General features: G+C 33.7%; 2 protein-coding genes across 2 annotated transcripts; one reads left to right on the top strand and one right to left on the bottom strand.

Moving 5' to 3' along the window:
- Positions 1-1,741: 1,741 nt before the first annotated feature.
- Positions 1,742-5,497, top strand: LOC135795408 (uncharacterized). The gene is given in 4 exon segments (XM_065307088.1): positions 1,742-2,479; positions 2,541-2,616; positions 2,695-3,787; positions 4,142-5,497. Coding segments are annotated over 4 exon segments (2,097 nt in total). The 5' UTR covers positions 1,742-2,287; the 3' UTR covers positions 4,878-5,497.
- An 8,078-nt stretch (positions 5,498-13,575) lies between these two features.
- LOC135796100 (uncharacterized) lies at positions 13,576-15,053 on the bottom strand. Its single transcript, XM_065307999.1, has 2 exons — positions 14,199-15,053; positions 13,576-14,075 (listed from the first exon to the last, which is right to left on the bottom strand). The coding sequence occupies exons 1-2, from the start codon at positions 14,431-14,433 to the stop codon at positions 13,729-13,731; spliced, it is 582 nt and encodes a 193-aa protein (XP_065164071.1). The 5' UTR covers positions 14,434-15,053; the 3' UTR covers positions 13,576-13,728.
- Between the last annotated feature and the right edge of the window lie 352 nt (positions 15,054-15,405).

Here is a 15,405-nt window from a genome sequence, read left to right as displayed (position 1 = left end):
AATTGAAATTAAATATTTTACATTTAATTTAAAGAAAATAATTTATATAAATTATAAATTAATGAAAAATTTGAGTAAACATTCAAAAATCAAAATAAATAATAAAAATTTTATTTTTTAATTTTATTCAACATTTTAAATGAAATCACCTGTCTAGCAAATATTTGGATGAAATGCTGCTCAGCTGTTTGTTGTAACAAATAAAACTAAAATGATTTAAAAAGCGAACAGCTGTATTTCATGAAATAAAACCAAAATCATAAAAAATGTCAATTTTACAGCAATTTTTTAATATTCTTGCGCCGCGCGACAATCAAATCATTTTCAATGCCGCTTTTACCGTCTGAATTCACACGGACATGGATGTACACGCACTACCACTATCAAACCACCTCACTGATGTAAATAAACTTGTGCTGTGACATCACCTGATTTATTTTATTGCAAATAGTGCATTCTAGCGTCATCTAGGATTCATTTCGAATGTTCACATCACAAAAACTTGTTTGTTGATATCAGAATGATGGAAGATATTTGTTTGTAGCAGGTAGAATTAAATGTTGATGTTTTTAGAATAAATGCTGGGTTTTGAGTACAATGTTATTTATATTGTGCACAAATTTAAATAAATCAAATCGAAATTTTATTCTTTTCTCTTATTTATATTCTAATTCATTGTTTATTATTATTATTTTAGTAATATAACAAAATTGAATTGTTTTATTTTATTAATTAATTTATTCGCTATTAATTTATCATTATATTTTAAGTCTGATAAAAAACAACAAAATAAAACAACAAAAACAATAAAATTACAAAATTCAAATTTTTAGAGATAATTTAGGGCAATACGTTATATTATGTTATTATTAAAGTCTCAACGTTTCCATATCTTCAAAATCACAATTTTGTAAACCAAATATCGTTTTATTATAAATAAAATAAATTACAGTACACGTAGCGCAACCTATGTTTCATTTATGTAAGTTGTAAATAAATTCGTTATTTATAAAAAACTATAATAAAAACTAAAAAAATTAATAAAATTAACGCATAAATTAAACAAATAATAAAAAAATATAATTCCCTTTATTAAATCAGTGTTTATTTAACAACATTTCTAAAAAAACAGAAATTCAATTTAAATTTAGACGCTTATGTCTTTATCGTCATTATCTTAACTATAAGATAAAAGTGCAACTATCATTGCAAATTGCAGGTTAATATCGCACAATTTAAAGCCCAAATATCCACATAATATTAAAAACTTCCTAATTAACTAGTGGATTTTGAACGGGAATTTAGTGTGAAGCAATTTTTTTAAAGTGAAATTTTTTTTTAAAGAAATATTTACTTAAAACACGCAAGGAGTCTCGAACACACGAATCTAAGCATCCTCCATCGTCAAACTATGTCCTAGACCCTTATACGTGCGATAAGACATTTGCAACTAATTAATTTAAACTATTATTTATACATAATTCAATTAAAAATAGTTTAAGTAAAGAAAGCATTGCTTTAAGTAAGTAAAACAAAAATAAAGTCATCACAATAAAAGAATAACACTTTATAAGTAATTTTATGCTTAAACATAAATTAAATAACTTAAGTCAATTACTTAAGTCAATTAAGATAACTTAAGTCAATGTTAACACTTAAGAAACAATTCCATAAACTTTTTCTCTTCTCAAAAGTGAAAAAACGAGTAAGCGATCAGTTACAATCAGCTGAGCGTAAACTGCATACGTTCAAATTTATTTCATTGATACGTAACGACAGTGATTAGGAAACTGCGCGAAAACAAAAGCGCACGCACAAAAAAAGTCTTCACAGATAAGAGAGAAAAAACACAGTGCCTCAATGTGGTCTCGAATACCCTATGCCGCTTCCCAAAGAAAGCGATCACATATTGGGTACGTCGGGACCACATCAGGTAATTATCTAATTAGGAGCTTCGGGCTTATCACTGCAAATCACCAAACTTGAAAATTGAACTCATCGATGACGCATGCACTTAACCAAGTCAAAAGATAAGACGCGTAGACTTCATACACTTATAGAAAACACGTTATCAACTCGTCAATATATAGATATTGCAATTTGAGTGTAAAATTATCAGTTTCACAAATAAAAGTGATAATATTTTGAAGATTTTAAGTTTAGTGCATTTAAAGGTGTATTTTTGGTTGCATATAGTAAAAGAAGTTTTGAATTAAATTTCATCAAGTTTGTATGTAAATCTATTGATCAAACAATTGAGTATTAATCAAAATAGTGTCTTGACAGGATGGCGAAAGCAAAACAAGTTCAATTACAGATTGATATCACCTCCGATGAGGAATGGGAGAAGTTTCTTCAGCGAGATGGTCTTCTCGTGGTGGATATCTACTCGGAATGGTGTGGTCCATGCTTGGCAATGCAGGGAAACCTCAAGAAGATAAAACTTGAGAGTGGGGGAGATTTTCTCCATCTTGGAATGGTCCCAAAATAAATTTAAATTAATTTTACATCCAAAATAAATTTTGTAATGTTTTTTACAGGCTAGATCAAATAATGTGGAAGCCCTGAAACGTTTTCGTAATAAATCTGAACCAACATGGATGTTTATCGCAAAAGGTCAACAAGTAGGTTTACTTTTGGGTCCAACGCCCCGAATTACAAAGAATGATTATGGATGAAATGGTTAAAGAAAAGAATGTTTGGAAGGAATACGCACACGTCCCCAACGTTTACCAGAAGAAAACTCCGAGCAGGAGCAAGCAACATTTGAAAAACACGCCAAAATTGAACAGGACCGTGAAAGGGTTAAAGTGGAGAAAGCCCAGAGACAACTCAAAGACAGACGAATTGCTCAGGCTAAAAATATATTGGATACAATGGCGCATCTTGGATTAATCATCATTTTTCCGCATGCTGTTAAAAAAAGCAGTGATATTTTGGATGAATTTTTACCTCATACGGGTATAGCTATCTCCAAAAAAGAAAGACCTCAACTTACAGAGGAAGCAATTGAAGATATAGAATTCCTATCACCTGATAAGATGCCTGAAGCATGCAAACATCACCTTTGTAGTGAACGTGCTCTAGCATTGATGTTAACAGTTGATCAAGAGATGAATCCTGGTCCTTTGGATGAAACTATACTAAAATTTGCTTATGGAGCAACCAAAATTGCTCCAGGGGAACCAGGGACACCTGCTTATTCATTGTTAAAATCCCAGGTAACTAAAAAGATCCAGGAAGAAGCTGAAGCCATAAAACAACAACAAATGCAAGCCATGTTGGAGTTAGATGAAGGTATTGATCAACTAGAAGAGGAGGAAGTAGAGGTAGAAGAAGAAGCTGAAGAGGAAGAAGCGGAAGAAGAACAGGTGGCTGAGGTAATAGATCCCAATGAGTTTAGACGGGTTAGTTCCACCTTTAGTCCAACGGCTATTACAATTGAGATTGAAGATTTGGTTGAAGAGGAAGTTGTGGAGGAAGAAGTAGACGAGGCGGATCTTTGGGGTCTATGGGCACCTGCGAATGACTTGGTTAAGTCTACAGCGTTGAAATATTGTTTCCCCTTGATTACATCTGCGCTGATATTGCCGGAACCGGAACCAGCGCCTGCGCATCTTGCGATTGCGTTTGAAGTGTTTAAGAAGCATGATATCTATAAGGTTATGGATGAGTATGAGAGTGAGATTCTGGCGTTTGGGTTTTTCACTTCGGATCAACCTGATGAGGCTAAACTTATTGCTAAGACGAAGAAACAGTATTAGAAACACTTCACAGGGACTAATTAGTAAGTAAAATTTGATGGTATGTCAAGGGTTCAGCTCCTAAATATGTTTTTAAATTATTTGGTAGTAGGGAGTCTCTTTTACCATTAGCAGGGAGTAGAGGGTTTAACCTTCATTTTTAGGTGGGGGTAGAAATCCTTCACTTTCTCTACTATCTAAAATCTTCTAAAATCTTCCTAAATATATTTTTAAATGGAGGTGGGGCATCTCCTGCACCTTCAACAAGGAGTAGAGGTGTTTAACCTTCACTTTTGGGTGGGGGTAGAGGCCTTTTATCTTTCTTACCTTATATATCAATACCTAAAGATCTTAAAACCTTCTAAATACCACCTAAACATATTTTTTTTATTTTCCAGTGGAGAAAAATTGGTCCTCAAAGTAGCAAAAAGAAAATCAGACCCTATTCTAGCCTTCGCCCAACTAGGACCAACCTACATGTCCTCAAACGTTGATACAGGAGAACGTGACTGTTCGCATTTCTTCCCGGAAAACTACGAGGACGAAGACGCGGAAATAGCTCCCCTTCAACCAAGACACACTACTTTTATTGAAGATACAATTGGTGAAGACCAAGAAGAGATGATATTTGAAGGTGTGTTACACGGTGAAGAAGAAGAAGATTTAGGAGACCTAGGAGGTGAAGTGGAAGACATACCTCCAATGGAAATGAGTGAATTACCCCAAGTTGAAGACGAAGAAGAAGGTGAAGAAGGTGAAGGTCAAGATAAAGCAACCTCACCCCCACCACCATCAATGAGTACAAGTAAAATGAAAGTCAAGTCAACCACAAGTAAATTAAACGCAAAGATTACAGCTTCAAGGATGCAATACACACAAGAAGCTCCTCCACCACCTCCTGTTATACCAGAAGGTGGAGAAGCTACTGAAGGTGAAGAAGGAGAAGGACCTCCACCCCCACCACCTGAAGGTGAAACTACTGAAGCACCCCCACCTCCTCCTCCACCTGAAGGTGAAGGAGATGCCCCACCTCCTCCTCCACGTACTGAAGAAGCTCCTGCACCTGAAGAACCACCTCCGGAAGCACCCCCACCTGAAGAACCTAAAAATGAAGAAGAAGAGGAAGGAGATTAATCACCAGATATTCACTATTACATAATAAACATTTATTTACACTTTTTTGTTCACCTTGGCAGTAATTTTGGGTAAGAATTAGAACAATAGGTCATGCATTGAGCACACAATGAGTTTGGTACGAGTACACGAGGTGCCATGTTGAATTACTCTAGTCGCCTAGTGTCGACCTTGCTCCGTATTTCTTCTTTGAGGTAATTCGAGCCAACCTCCGACCTTGGTCTGCGAATTGAAATCCGAATCGAATTTATACTAGTTTCAAGCTTCAAGTGTGAACCTAGAGCGTGGGCAATAATTGCAACATGTGTGCAACCACCGATTGCAATCGGCACTCAATATTTCACTTAATTAATGCGTTAATGAGAAAAAGTTGTATGTGACGAATTAAAATTATGTCGTTGTTCTAGTTTTGGGATAGACTGGATAATTGCAACATTAGATTTATGTTAATTTGTCATTTTATTAATAAAATTAATCTGAACTTGATCTAAAGACTAAAGTATTGAAGTTATAGGCAACCAGCATTACTTTTCATTGGGTCAAAGTGTTGATTAAGTAAGAATTTGTAAGTACAAGAAGGAATTTTGTTTTAAAACATTAAAATTTTGTAGTTTTTGTTATTTATTCATTAAAACAAAAATTATTTCTCTTTCAGTGAGAGTTTTGAAGTTGTAGGCAACCAGCATTGCGTTTCATTAGTCTAAAGTGTTGCATAGCTTTGTAAAATATAAAAAATGATGGAATTTTAATCTAAAAAATAAATTTTTGTAATTTTATGATAAAAAAACATTAAAACTTGTGTAATTAAAGTAATTAATATTACTTAATGTTAAATTACGCACATCAGCAATAGTAAACATTTCAAAATAAACATTTGCTTTGTTTTCGTTGTATTTTTTAATTTTTAAATTAATGCAATGTGCTAATAAGTAAAAATCAAATTAGTAAATTTCAAGTGAACGTAAACACTTCACGTGTCGAAGTCGGTTACAAAAGTTATTAAAAACGTTAATTTATTGCCGCTGACGTGCGTGTTTCTCGCTCGCTTCTCAATATTGTTCATTCATTTTTATTTTTGGCCGTTTCCATCCATATAAATCGATTTAAAAAGACTTAAAACATAATCGGCGAGTATTACATGAATTTTGCGCATATAATTCTCATAATATTTCATTACGAATGCAAATAATTAAGATAACTCATATCACTGGCAACCATTGACGTTGGTGTTTGCCGGTTGTTAAAATTCATTATTAAACCTTCAAAACACAAGCGATTTTGCACTGTGATTTCAAATGTATCGATGGTTTTGCACAGTTTCTGCGCGTGCACATTTGTTTTGCTAATTTCGGTGGCAAAATTTTCAATTTCAAACAATCTGTTGAACAATCACACATTTTTTTATTAGTCTGTAGCTAAGTATAGTTTTTTTCAACTTTAGTTTGAAAGTTTAATTTTTTTGTGGATAATCTATAGTTTTTAATAAATTATTTCCACTGTGTGTGATTGTGTGTGATAATCACATATTATTATGTCCGTGAAAATTATTCACGGCACGTTTCACGGCCAATAAAACATCAAAAGCGCACGCATACATTAAAATCAACTTGTTGATGATCAAGACAAAGAGAATGACATTTGTATTTTGACACTCACCCACCCAGGTTGTTAATTTATTCCGATGTTCAAAGGTTGAAAGTGTCGAAATCACTTTTGGAACATATTTATGTATTCATCTTCATAGACCAAGAGCCAGTGACGGCCAGACTTTCGTCATTTTAGGAAAGATGAAATTTTGTCCATGTGTTTCTCCAGCAAAGGTAAGAACGATCCCCAATTATGAAACCTGGATCGTGGTTCCTTTGGCAGTTAACAGCCAACAAAGATGTACACATGATGACCTATGTTTCGTTATTTTAGCAAACTCCATTTTTACATATTTTGTTCGTAACATTATTACAACATGCGCTGCTTATTGCCAGACACCTGGTATGGTTCCAACCCTAGCCAGACACCCCTAAACTACGAGTATAATATTTTTTAACTTTTTTACTTTCGTTATATTAAGAAAGCTGAATTTGATACATATTATGCAGAGAGCTATGAAACTGTGTTTTCTTTGACGCCAGACAGTTTGGTCGGTTCTGTCATCCTGCCAGACGCATTGAAAGTGTATAAGAGTTGCAAAAATTGAATTGTTTATACCTACATGAAATTTTCGAATAATAGTAATTTTATTTCAACAAATATTTAATAATAATCCATATACAACATATATGATACGCTCGCAAAAATTGTTGAAGTAGCTCACTCTTGCAAGGTGGTAAGCTGCTAGCATCAAAGTTGCGCAATTTTTTTTTTATTAAAAGCTTCAGTTAATTTGATTTTATTTTATTTTTGTATAAACGGACGGAGCAGGCGATATTGATAACGATCAAACATCGGACTGGAGTTGCAGTGATGGCGAAAATGGAGATATCGATAACAGTGATGATTATTATTAAATATTTGTTGAAATAAAATTACTATTATGCGAAATTTTCATGTATAAACAATTCAATTTTTGCAACTCTTATACACTTTCAGTGCGTCTGGCAGGATGATAGAACCGACCAAACTGTCTGGCGTGCTGGAAAACACAGTTTCATAGCTCTCTGTATAATGTGTATCAAATTCAGCTTTCCTAATATAACGAAAGTAAAAAAGTTAAAAAAAAATACTTTAGGGGTGTCTGGCTAGGGTTGGAACCATACCAGGTGACTGGCAATGAGCAGCGCATGTTATAATAATGTTACGAACAAAATATGCAAAAATGGAGTATGCTAAAATAACGAAACATAGGTCATCATGTGTACATCTTTGTTGGCTGTTAACTGCCAAAGGAACCACGATCCAGGTTTCATAATTGGGGATCGTTCTTACCTGTGCTGGAGAAACACATGGACAAAATTTCATCTTTCCTAAAATGACGAAAGTCTGGCCGTCACTGGCTCTCGCTCTATCAGTGTATATGTCATTCAACTTAATTTTATACATTTGACAACTTATAATAAATTTTAAATCAGTTTTTCGTTGATTTTCCAAGAAAATATAAAATTATTTATTGATTAAAACAAAAATGGTATTTCTACCACCACTAGTTTAGAAGATATAGGCAACCAACATTACATTTCGTCATTTCAAAGTAAATTATTATTATTATTATTAGTTTTTCGGTAATTTACTGAGCAAAATAAAATAATTTATTGATTGAAACAATAATGTAGCTTTACTGGTTCTGAAGTTATAGGCAACCAATATTGCATTTTCTTACTTTAAAGTGTTGATTAGGTTATAAATGACAAATAAACATAATACTTAAAAAAACAACTCGCTACCTCACAGCACAAACATGTTTATCAGTTTTCAGTCAATATAATTACAAACCTGCATTTATTCAACGAATACACACACCCAAAGTCTTGTCAAGCACGAGTAGCGATTGAAAATCGCGAATTGTAAATGTTTATGTCGTGTGCGTTTTCTTATTCAATTAGTAGGTGCATTATTAATAGATTTGCATAATGAAGCATGTGCATCATCAAAACTACGCCGTAAAACGCAAAAAAATAATCTTCTACAACGCATTGAGTTACCGTGATTTAAATAATTTCACTTTTAATAAATTGACATTTAATCCTTTCCGGTAGTCTAACATTGTTTCAAACCGAAGGCAATTCCAGTCAAAAATTTTCAATGTCAGCATCAGTGTTTTTTTCTCTTCTCATTTGCTTTGCTTAATTTTTTTCTTCATGCATCGTTAAGTAACTACAACTCAGTGAGTCATTAAAATTTGGCTTAAAACGCTACAAGTTTCCTTCTACACACCTTTTCTTCCGGAACGGTCAGTTGTAGGGAACTTGACGAAATAACTGCAAATGGAAAAGCAAAACGCAATAAATTAGAGATAAACAGCTTGTTTATAGAGTATCGACACTTGAACAAGGCGGAAAAACCTTGAATTATAATTAATCTAAAGATTTTGTTTAGTTTTGCTTGAAGCAGTTAATGTTTTAGCTAATATTGACTGAGATTTTACCAAAAATAAATTGTATTTCTTCAGATTACGTAAAATATGAGACTTTACATATAGGCAACCAACATTACACTAGTACTAGAGGTAGACTAAAGAGGTTAATCAGGTTTTCAGGCAATATAATTGCAAATATGCATTTATTCTTTGAATAAAGATAATTAAACACTTGTCAAGCACGAATTTCAAGTAATAATGTTATATTTGCATATTAACCATAATTCTATCAAAGTTATTGAAGATTTAGACATAGGCAACCAACATTACACCTTCATTAGCTCAGGTTTTTAGTCAAATAATTAAAAACTCGCATTTATTCCACGAAAAAAGAAATAAAACCCAAGTTTCAACTAAAAAAGTCTTATATTTCTTTAGTATAAGTCGAATACTAAACTTTATCCACGAAATAAAAGATGACACGAAAATTACGCAACGCGACTAATAAAACAATAAAAAAAAAACGGCGCGCTCCAAAGTGCAAACTAACAACTAACAAATAACAAATAAAAATTACCATACAGATAAAAAAATGCAAATAATAGCCAATCAAACGTCTCATTGTTAACAATCACACATGCATCTATCATTTATAACAATTATCACTTTTTGCTTCGTGCATTGTGCGAGCGTTCGACGTTCGACGTTAATTGTCCGATTGCGATTACTTTCGCAATACTCCGGCACTTCGTAACTGCGTTACGTGTTGCAAAACGAACACAATAAATGATTTCGTCGTCGGCGAAATTAATTCGCGTTCACAACGGCAACGAATCGGTCTGTGACTGATTCCATTGCGGTCGTTTTGTGGTCTGTCATTACCATTACCATTAGCAATAATTAACATTGACCGTCGAGCGATTAAGCGGCGCAGCAACAATATAATAACATTAGCATCGGCATCGATATGCATTTCGATGCATTGTAATGCATTAATTGTGCCCTGTCCATCGCGGCAAGTTGAAAATTAATATTAACAATGCAGCGGCATTAAAAATAGACGCGATGTTTGAACGTTGTAACTTTGTAGCGTTGTAAATGTTGCAAAGTAAAAGGTGATTTGACATAATGGATGATTGTTTTGTACGTGTGTAGGTGTATAAGTACTTGAACGTGGACTTTAATCGAGCATTAAATGCGACGAGTCGCTTCCCGGCTTCTAGCGGTTTAATTATTATTCATATTATTCGTTGAAAACAGCGGCGTAACTCAGCTGTTTAAGATCGCAGAGGTTTGAATGTTGGGTCGTTAAAAGGAAATTTACGATTGTTTTAACGGAGCTAGGGTATAAATGTGCAGGTATTGTAGTTTTGACGTGGTTGAGGAAAAAGTAAACATCGAAAATTGACAAATGCGGCGATAAATTTGGTAAAAATCAAGATAACTCGGAAATTAAAAGAGGTGGAGCAGCCATTTTTGTTTTAAAAGATAGATCTTATCAAAGACTATAAATTAAATCATAAATATATTATATTAAAAATATGGTTTGTTATTAATTTTCTATTAAAAAATGTAAAAAAATATTTTTTTAATTTTTTGCGATATAAAAATAATAATAACTCAAAAACTAAAAGAGATACCGACGCCATTTTTGTTTTAAAATATAGATCTTATCAAAGACTATTAAATAAACCATAAAAGTAAAATAATATAATTGTCCTTTGTTGGTAATTTGATAAAATTTAAGGAATTGCAAAAAACAAATTTTTCACAAAATTAAATTGTTTATAACTCCAAAACTATGCAAGATAGAAAGTTGATTGTTTTACCAATGAATAACAGTATAAATCTATAATAATATGCCGTGTAATTAAATCAAAATATTTTAAGCAATTATCCATAATTAAATAAAAACTTAAAAAAACACAATTTTTTCGATTATCGATTTTCATGGCCGCCGAATGTCTGAGTTGACTTTTATCGCCATATTCGATTAGCACCGCCAATGTCGCTTTACGTGAACAAATAAGTTTGTATAAGCAACGTCGACGCCAGCACGAAACACACGCAAAACTTTTTAACACTTGCCAGTACCGGTTTTTTCGTTTACTTTTTGATTTTTTACTACTTATTGACACTAGACATTCTCAAAACTACAATAGTTTTAAATCGCAATGTATTGCGACACTGCAACACAAGTTTTACTACCAGCCGTGTACATAAATGCGACTTAAGTGTTAAATAAAGAAAAATTATCAATCGACTGCGAATTAATTTATCAGATAGATCAAGATATATCAAGTTTCGATTATCGTTAAGTAGAAATCTCTAAGTAGTGTAAATAAATTGTCAAAATGTCAAAAATTAGAGGTCATTCATGAATACCAGACGCCATCTTGTATGACTTAACTTGAAATGCGTGACTAAGCAGCTTTGCGTCTCGATTCTTTTTTGCAATATCAAGAAATATGAAATTAAAAGATTGAAACCTGTTGATGGCCGATGACTTGTAAATAAAAAATGTAATAAGTGTGTAGTCGATGTAGACTGAGGTACGGTGTAGGTAAAGGTGATTAACAACAAATACGGAGTCATTATCGGGCGACGGTCACTGGACACTGAAAAGTAAATCGATCTGAACTTGAAAATTGAAGGCAACTTAACAGTAAATGCATAAAAACGCAAAGAACTTAAAATAATACAAAATTGCGTATTTTAAGTGTGTTATAGTATATTAAGTATCACGTGCGCTAAGTGGCACTTTATCTACGATTAGCGATGTGCTGTTTAAAATATTTTTCTACTTTTACTTTATTTCAAGGTTAAGTTTTTGTATTTGAACTTTTTATTTTGAAACTTAGTAGGCAAATGCGCAGGCGCAAGCTCCACTCCGTGACTAAAGTACTTTAGTCACGACTTTAGCCATACGTGTTAAAAATACAACTTTTTGTGTCTAAAAACCGTGAAAAAACAAGTGTAAGTAGTAAAACCCACAAAAAACTTGAAATTAAACAAAGTGTGAGACTTAGATATAAATAATTGCGAATTTAAACTGTTTAAAATAGTTTTATAATTACCCACTACCCAAAACTGAATGCAAATAATTTCAAAATTGAGGTAAAAACCCAATGCCTAGTGATTTAAATTCTTAAATGCGTTTTAAGACAAAAGACAATGCATAAACGAATATTTACCTTAAAGTAACCTAATCAGTGACAACTATTCCGCAAGAATTCAACCCGTTAAGAATGTTAAGCATTCGCACAAAAATTCCGCAAGGTAATAAAAATTCTCGGAAATGTTCCAGACCTGATATCGCCCTACTAATAATTCTAAATAATAATAAATAAATAAATAAAACTGAGTCATAAAAAGTTACGTAAAGTTGTATTTCGCGAGCGTAGGTGATTTTCCGTTTGGAAGTTTTCGCAGCGCGCGAAATTTCGATGCGTATATTCCTAATAGTGTTGGCGGAGTTCGACGTAGTCGTTTATAATCATTTACAAGTACAATTAGCGTGCGCGCGCGCACCGCCGGGACAATTATCGCTGTCGTTGTTATCGACAGACACCTTGACGAAGTTTTGCACCTTGCAAAAGCCACAAACATAATAAAAACAGTGAAACAATATAGAATATGGGGGGATTCACAGAACATAACCTATAATAACCTTAAAATATCAATTTGTTGTAAATTTTGTTGTAAATTATGTTTTTAAACGCGTAAATTTTAATAAAATGAAGAGTAATTAATTATTTTTTGTTTCTTTGGCATATTTTGTGATAAATTCGTCAAAAATATTATAAATTTTAATTTATAGAATTTAAAAATGCTTATAATGCGGTTTGCGCCACCTAGGTGTGCATTATAGTACTAAACCTAAGTTAAAATCTCCATATCATCTTTCACCCCTATTTTTACACCTTTTAAGGAATATTTTTGGGACAAAAAGTAGCCTATCACCTTTTCTATCAAATAAACTATAAAACCACAAAGTTTAATCAAAATATCTTCAGTAGTTTTTGCGTGAAAGAGCAACAAACCTACAAAACACAAATTTCCCTCGTATTTCTAATATTACTTAGTTTACAAGCTTCCTCTCTTCTTTTAAATCAAATATAATCACATTGTACCGTTGTGTTGCACTCCTTTGTGCCTTGAAAGCTCCGGACGTTGCAGTTCAACGTGCTTTGAGTCACGTAGACACAAGATGCCTCTTAATCACTACCTCATTCTAGGTATTCTAGGTTACACACAATATACACACAGGAAATCGCAATTGCAGAGATTATCATAGATCATCACTGACCTAGACAACAAGCATTTACACCATACGCTCCTATCCCATGTACCAACTATCAACATAAATAACTCAAATTAAATTTATTGCTAAAAAGTGTAATCAAACGAAGGTGAAGCACACTAACGCACAAATACGAGTTTTACGTGTTACGATAAAGAGGACTGCGTCATTTGACAGGTGTCGTAAAGTGTAAGTCGTAGTATGGATGCAAATGTTTTCTTTTAACGACCAATAATTAATTATTTACTCGGCAGTGAGTGCATAGTACAAAATTTGCAATGTTTTGAAGGTGTTTTGTGTTGTTCCTAGAAAAACCAACAATATTTACAATATTTACTCATCTATTACTCAGACAGTAACAATTTAAACGTAAAATTCTCTAAAAATTTAAGTTTTATAACAATTAGCTTAAGTTTTATTCTCATTTGAAGTCTTTTCATATTTACATCGATAAATCACAATTAATTTATATATAAATAAATAAGATTAATTTCTTCTTGTAAATCTTGTAAAATTAAAAAACAAGATTTTTGATTTGTTTAAGTTTTTGCACATGCAGAATCACTCGCGTTATTCCCCGCGCCGCTAGTGGCGTTTTTGTACAGCTGAAATAATTCAGTCACTGAAAGTCTATGTATCGATAATCTCGATGAAGATTGTGACGGTGTTATACACGCCGAACTACTTTTTGTCGTGTGGATCGGTGTGGGTGTTGTAGCGATTGTCGATTTGTGCGTTTTGACAATCTCTTTGACTTTCTTCAACTGCTCGAGCGCTTCCTCGTAGGTAGGCAGGCCCGAGGCGATGGTGTAGCTCGGCAGGGTATCAAGGTCAGGCCGATATCCGCTGCCGGCTTCCAAATCTGCTGCCTGACGGGCTTCTATCACTGCAAATTTTAACCAAAAATGAAAAATTTCAGCAAAAACATATTTCTTTCTAATTTGCTTATCAATTTCGATGTTTAACGCATGAAAACTTTTTGTTTAAATTTTAAAATTTAATTTCTTACCGCTGCGTTTCCACTGTTGAAATTTATGATACAGTAGACATGAGCACATGCAGCATACGCAGCTGAGTACCATCAGGGTGAGCACAATACCCACCCAGACATCTGCCAAGAATTGTTCGTATTCCGGATCGGTGATCTCCGCAAACTCCGTGGCGATCAACACCGAGAAATTATTGTTGATCACCTGCGACAGCTTGCCACTTGTTAACGAATCGTTATCGCTGAGGATATTCATGTTTCGATACAAATAATACGTTGAATCACTACTTCCAAACACTAAGTCACCTTAAACGTTAGCTATACGCACTAATCAAAGGCAATAATACTAATTTTGCACACATTTGTTCACAACACAATTTCAACATAAATCCACACAATATATTTTTATATGAAATACACTTTTTTTTTGTTCTTTTGTAACTTGTTGAACTTGAACTTGCGCGTTACACAAGTAGTGCGCGCGCGCGGTTTACTTAGCGTTACGGTACACCGCGTGCTAGATTCGCTGAGGTCTGCGCGTTGAATGCGTCAAACAAGTTGCTACAACTCGGTAAACTCGTGAGCGGCTGATGATGACTGGTCGTGCTTCCACCACATGCTCGAACTTTACCTTCGGACGCAGACTTTCTCTGTGGTAATGGGTAATATCTTAGAGATGAGTAAACCAGTCGGACAATAAAACTACCGCACGTGTACGAAGCGGAACTTTGATGTATTGTCCGGTGCACTATCGTAAAGTTGGAAAAAGGGATTTTTCCAAACTTTGCAGAAACTTGCAGTGTGTGTAGGCTTGGTGAAGAGCGGAGCGGATTTGCGTTGGGTGCGCGCCGCGCTCAGAATATAACGGCAACGGCAACTATTTACATATTTTAATAACCGACGTAAGTACACCCGAGTTCTACCTCTACCTGGCCTACCTCTCTGACGCGGAACCGATCAGTGCAATCAGCAACCAGCTACGAACGACAAACAGTAAATATTTCAATATTTCACAAATGTAGAAATACATAAAATAACATACCAGACAGAAATTATATTTCATGTTGTTGGAATCTGTTTAATCTTTTCTAAGCTGGTTTTAAACTTAATTACTCTACTAAAAATGCCGGAAAATATTTGCTGAAATCTAAATATGAATTCCGCTGTGCGATGTTGTATTCACTTGTGTTATGTTTAAATGATTTTCTAGTAACGAAACGTGCACCCA

This window comes from Atheta coriaria, unplaced genomic scaffold (genome assembly GCF_025399875.1).
Source record: "Atheta coriaria isolate IRGN ID8LTWV9N9 unplaced genomic scaffold, Caltech_Dcor_3.1 hic_scaffold_7_pilon, whole genome shotgun sequence".
NCBI classification, from domain to species: domain Eukaryota; kingdom Metazoa; phylum Arthropoda; class Insecta; order Coleoptera; family Staphylinidae; genus Dalotia; species Dalotia coriaria.
The sequence above is the reverse complement of the archived record's forward strand: the minus strand, read 5'-3'. Positions and strand labels throughout refer to the sequence as shown.